Genomic DNA, 6000 nt, shown 5'->3' on the forward strand with positions numbered 1-6000 from the left:
GACATCTGAAGTGCCGCAATACAAAGAAAAGAACAAAGATAAGAGGGTGTACAGGAACACAGGAAACCAACTCTTGACTTTATGTAACACATCATTCTGTGGATCTTCTCGTCATAAACAGGGATGACGGCCATCCCGTGTGCCTGTCTGGGCATATTCCTGGGAGGTCTGCTGGTGAAGAAGCTGAACCTGTCTGCTCTGGGAGCGATTCAGATGGCCATGCTGGTCAATCTGATCTCCACGGCCTGTTACGTGTCCTTCCTGTTCCTGGGCTGTGACACAGGACCTGTCGCTGGGGTGAACATCGCCTATGGCAACAAGTACGGACGGCTCAGCTGCTTTTTTCTCCTCACAGCCTTGTTATTTTTTGTGCCATTTATAATGTCTTTGCAAAGAAGCTAGAGGATGACAAGTCTACATGCTGAAACCCCTTCATTTATTTTGTTTATGAGCCAGCTTCAGTATTTTATAGATTTCACTGGTTTCAAGGGAACAGGAGAAAAACGATTAGTAATACATCCCAATTTATTTTCCAGGCCCACTTTGAATCTTTGCTTTATAGATCTGCACACATAATGCTTTGGATTTAGATTGATCTGCGTGACTTCTGAAATCTGTTCATTTGCTGATCGTCATTACACCAGTAGGGGGCAAAATTAGTGTATTTTTGTGTTTTGAGCAAGTCATTGAATCACTCAGATTCTTATTATATTTGGATATATGCATTTTTAAACAATTAAAAGTAATTGAATTTGTATATAATTTAATTTTAATACATTTAATTTTTTGATAATATTCTTCTAATACAAATTTTGTTGAAATACCGTAATAGGAAAATTTCTTTTGTATTATTATTCACTTTTGATGTTTTTCTTATTCTTATGTAATTTGTTATATTATTTTAATTTTTTTGTAATTTGATACAAATAATTTTTCTAAATTATTAGCATAAGATTTTTTACACTGTTTTTATAATCATTTTAACTAGTTTGACACATTTTATATTATCATTTGTCCTTTTTAATGCAATACTATTTATTGCATTGCAAAATATTAGCAGACTTTTTTTGTGAAAACAGTTTTAGTGACAAACTAAACGAACTCACATGCCCCTCTTGTTCAGTCGGTCAGCAGATGATTCATTCATTCAGTTTGCTCAAGAACAAGATGTGACTCATGCTCCAATTTGTTCAGACTCAACACACAGACTCATTCAGTATTTGTTCAATGTTTCTGTGTACACCATCACACGCTATTGGATTTTCCCCAAAATGGGACCAATTCCATCCCCAAAAGTCAATTCAATCTGGGCCTGCTCATATCTAAGCTGCTAAACAAACAGGGCTGTGTGTGATACACAAAATGAACTCAATGACTCTCAGTATATATAAATAACTGGCGTCAAACAGGTGAATGTGTGTTTGTGTGTATATAGGACACTGCAAGTAGGCCAGAGACCGGAAGCCCCCTGCATGAGTCATTGTAACTGCTACACTTCATCCGTTAGCCCCGTTTGTGGCTCCAACGGTGTGACCTACTTGTCCTCCTGTTTCGCTGGCTGCACCAGAGTCATCAGAACCAGACTTCCACCTCCTCTCTCTCAGGTCATTACCCATCTCATTTACACAACAACTTTGTCTTTCACTCTTTCTTTCCTCTTCGCTGTCACATATTCTCTGTATGTCTGCTTCTCTGGCTCTCCGCTCATTTTCTGGACAGCTCATGTCCGGCGTGGGTCATTAGAAGCGAAGCCCACGCCGCTTATCAGATATACAGTATGTCTGCCTGCCAGGCATCATAATGGCCACTGCAGTATGGGCCTCTGCACTCACTACCATACAAAGCGAATGGTACAAACTGGAATAGATGAATCCAAGATATAAGTCACAGCCAGTACCATTATCATAATTGAGCACTGGCTCACGATATGAATATACCAACTTTTGGGTTTAATGAGCCTGTTTCTGCCAGGGTTCGAGGGTACATTGACTATAGTGTTCCTGTAGCTCAATTGGTAGAGCATTGCGCTATCAAGCGTAAGGTTGGGGGTTCGATTCCCCGGGAACGCATGATAGGTAAAAATTGATAGCCTGAATGCACTGTAAGTCGCTTTGGATAAAAGCGTCTGCTAAATGCATAAATTTCAAGCACATTCAGACAGACCATAATGACTCGTTTACTTTACACTAGTCCACTCAACACTCATTTAATATCGATATTAAATGTTTTTATTTTTAAATAAGCCCTCGTTTTAATTTAATGGTTGATGGTAGTATATATTAAGTGATTTAAAATCACTTTATCATGCTTACTGTCATATTTGCACATATCAGACAGCAGAATTATTAGCAAATTATTTTATGAGGAGAATATAAATGTTATTTGAGGTAACACTTTATTTTAAGGTGTCCTTGTAACATGTTACATAAACTTACTATTATAATAACAATAACTGATGCATAATTACATGCAAGTAACCCTAAGGCAAACCCTAACCATATAGTAAGTACATGTACTGTAGTTATTTTAATATTAAAATTAATATTACTCTAATAATATAAGTAATATATATAGTAATATATAGTAGTAAAATTAATATTACTCAATACTTAGTAAAGTGTAACCTTATTTGATCTTGTTTTTTACTTTCAGAATATGACAGGGTGCGCGTGTATCTCCACATACGACTCTGCCACGGCTGTGCCAGGGAAATGCCCACGTCCCGGCTGCAAGGAGGCCTTCCTCACCTTCCTGTGTGTGATCTGTGCCTGCAGTATGATTGGAGCCATGGCCCAGACGCCCTCCGTCATCATCCTCATCAGGTGACTCTACCAAACTTATTAAAAACCAGAGCTATGATGATAACTGTGATAGTGTTGTTTATTATAAGCATGCACTGCAGTCTGGTCGTCTGCAGCTATCAGTGATGAAGCTCTTTAATGCAGAAAGAAATCTATTTGGCTGTCAATGTTTTTTATTGTCCATAAGCTGGAACAATGGTTCTGAAAGTCTATCTATCTATCTATCTGTCTGTCTGTCTGTCTGTCTGTCTTTAAATCTGAGGGGACGCGTCATGAATGTGTGTATGGATGAACATGTTTTGTGCTCAATATGTTGACTTGCTTTCTTGCTCTTTTAGAACTGTGAGCCCAGAGCTGAAGTCATACGCTCTTGGAGTCCTTTTTCTGCTTCTGCGACTGTTAGGTGAGATATCACAGCTCAGAACAACCACATTTACCACTCAAACTACATGCTTTCACAGTATATTGTGGAGAGTAATTTGTTTGCCTCAGTGGAATAAGCATTCTACAGAGTCATTTTCCTCGCAATCCAAAGTGCCATAAAACAAGGATAAATGCATTTGCTACGTCTGTTATAGCAAATAGTTTTCTAGCTTTAAAATTAAAGGAATAGCTCATAAATTATTCACCCTTGTGTCTTTCCAAACCTGTAAGAGCTTCGTTCATCTTTGGAGCACAACTAAAGATATTTTTGATGAAATTCACAAGCTTTCTGACCCTGTTTAGACAACAACGCAACAGATAAATTCAAGGCTCAGAATGGTAGTAAGGACACTGTTGAATAAGAAAGAAGAAACTGTTGAATAAAGTCGTTATTTTTGTGTCCTTCGCACACAAAAAGTATTCTCATAGCTTCATGACATTACGGTTGAGCCACTGATGTCACATGGACTATTTTAATGATGTCTTTACTACTTTTCTGGGCCTTTAATGTGGTAGCTGTCTATACAGGGTCAGGGAGCTTTTGAATTTCATCAAAAATATCTTAATTTGTCTTCCGAAGATAAACTAAGGTCTTACAGGTTTGGAACGACATGAGGATGAGTAATAAATGACGGAATTTTCATTTTTGTGTGAACTATCCCATTTAAGCTGTTTGTCCTAATTAAGTAGTTCTCAGCTTGCTTTATTAATCAGAAAATGAAGACTTTCTCCATTCTCTCAATATTGCAAAACAGCTAATATGTGTAGAAGCAGATCAGAATGTCAGTTTTGTCTTTTAAATGCCTTTTTCAGGGTTCATTCCTCCTCCTCTGATATTTGGCACAGGGATCGATTCCACATGCCTTTTCTGGGGCACCGAGTGCGGGGACAAAGGCGCCTGTCTGCTGTACGACAACGTGAGCTACCGGCACCTGTACGTCAGCATGGCCATCGTCCTCAAGGTTGTGGCGTTCCTCCTCTACACAACCACCTGGCAATGCCTGCGCAGAAACTACAAGAAATACATTAAAAACAATGAGGGTTACGTTACACCCACGGAAATGTTCTCGTCCAGCGTGAATCTGGACAGCATCGGGAAGGACAGCAGTCAGAGCCAAGTCAACAGGACTAAATTTATATATAGTCTGGAGGATCACGAGTGGTGTGAAAACATGGAGTCCGTTTTATAGTGGTTTCATGCTAATTCAAGCATCGTTATACTGAAGGACCGTCTCTTATTCCAGGATGTGTCCGACTTTCTTGTAAACTCCTTCAAACTCTTCTACTGGGTCCATCTTGTTTTTACAAGTACTCTCACAGGTGTTTCTCCAGTGCCAGTAAAATGTTGTAGTAGTTAGCTGAAGGCGTCTACTTCAATGCCTGATTTTGTAGCTGGTTTGTTAACTTCACACAGCTGTGCATTAGCTGAAGTCATACACAAAATGACTTTTTTAATAAAAAAAAAAATATATACATATATATATATATATATATATATATATATATATATATATATATATACACACAACTAAGATCAAAAATTTAATTCGTCATCAGTCATCCGGCTGGTTGATGCTGGTTATGTTCTCGACCCCCGCCCCAGTCCGTTATTATTATGGGGATCATTTAGTACATCACAACCAGTTTATTAATACTAATATAACATTCTATTGTATACTACATACTGCAATTTTATACAGTATATATATATATATATATATATATATATATATATGAAAACAATATACATTTTTTCTTGAAACATTCAAAGGGGTGTTTGAGACATGTTTTTTTTTCTAAGTGCTTTTTGCAGCATTTGCTTTCGGCTGTTGTTAATTTATATTGTTTATTAAGGCCAATAATGTCTTAATTTGTAAAGGTTGTTGATACTGTACATTGTAAGCTTCTTTATATATTTGTGCAATAGTGGGAGAGTGTATTTGATTTTGTTTCGTATGGTGAAGACAGATAGCGAATGAGATTTGTAGTTTTATTAATGAATTTAGGAATGCCTCTTTATTCAGATGACAATAATGCCATGTTTGGGACTTTGGGAATATTGTGATCTACAGCGTGACTGACATCAGAGGAGAGGTATTGGGAAAAGGCGTTTTTATTAAATGGCAGAAGACTATTGTCATTTGTGAGTGGTGCTCTCATCTTGCTGTAGAGCAAATAACGTTCTGTTGGTCATACTGGGCCTTGGTATTTATGAGTTGGATGAAGAATTCAATTTTATACAATTATTATGTAACATGTAAAGTGTGTTTCATCTTTGGATTGAGATTAAACGGTTTTATTTCACTTCACTGCAATAAGAAATGGCACTGTGGGTAGAAATAGAGCTGTATACAAAAGACACTTGGATAAAAACTGTTCATGATGAATTTCTGGTTTTACATTATTTGAATTTCCTCTAAAGCTTCATAGAACATCATTCTTGTTTTACAAGCGTCACTGCAGGTAAAAATGTAAGCAGTGTACTTTTCATATCATTTTTTTTTAAATGGCAAAATAACTTTTATTTTATTCTGCAAATAAATTATTTTTCATAAAATCTCAGATTTGTCTCTATGGTTCTTTTTTTTACCTAAAAGTTTAAATAGTTCAAAAAATGTACTCACCCTCAGGCCAACCAAGAAAAAGATGAGTTTATTTGTTCATAAGAACAGATTTAAAAAAAACAACAACAACAAATACATCACTTGCTCAGCAGTGGATCCTCTATAGTGGATGGGTGCCGTCAGAATGAGAGACTAAACAGCTGTTAAAAATG

At 37.0% G+C, this 6000-nt stretch overlaps 1 protein-coding gene across 1 annotated transcript in view; it reads left to right on the forward strand.

Annotated features, from left to right (window-relative positions):
* The window catches only part of LOC132101441 (solute carrier organic anion transporter family member 3A1-like), a 55025-nt gene extending 50312 nt beyond the window's left edge, over positions 1 to 4713 (forward strand). The window contains exons 6-10 of the mRNA XM_059506400.1: positions 122 to 320; positions 1436 to 1604; positions 2653 to 2822; positions 3140 to 3204; positions 4038 to 4713. Coding sequence (XP_059362383.1) covers positions 122 to 320; positions 1436 to 1604; positions 2653 to 2822; positions 3140 to 3204; positions 4038 to 4414 — 980 coding nt within the window. The 3' untranslated portion in view covers positions 4415 to 4713. The remainder of the gene's footprint in view (positions 1 to 121; positions 321 to 1435; positions 1605 to 2652; positions 2823 to 3139; positions 3205 to 4037) is intronic.
* Positions 4714 to 6000: the final 1287 nt, after the last annotated feature.

The sequence above is a fragment of the Carassius carassius genome, chromosome 23, assembly GCF_963082965.1.
Source record: "Carassius carassius chromosome 23, fCarCar2.1, whole genome shotgun sequence".
In the NCBI taxonomy this organism is placed as follows: domain Eukaryota; kingdom Metazoa; phylum Chordata; class Actinopteri; order Cypriniformes; family Cyprinidae; genus Carassius; species Carassius carassius.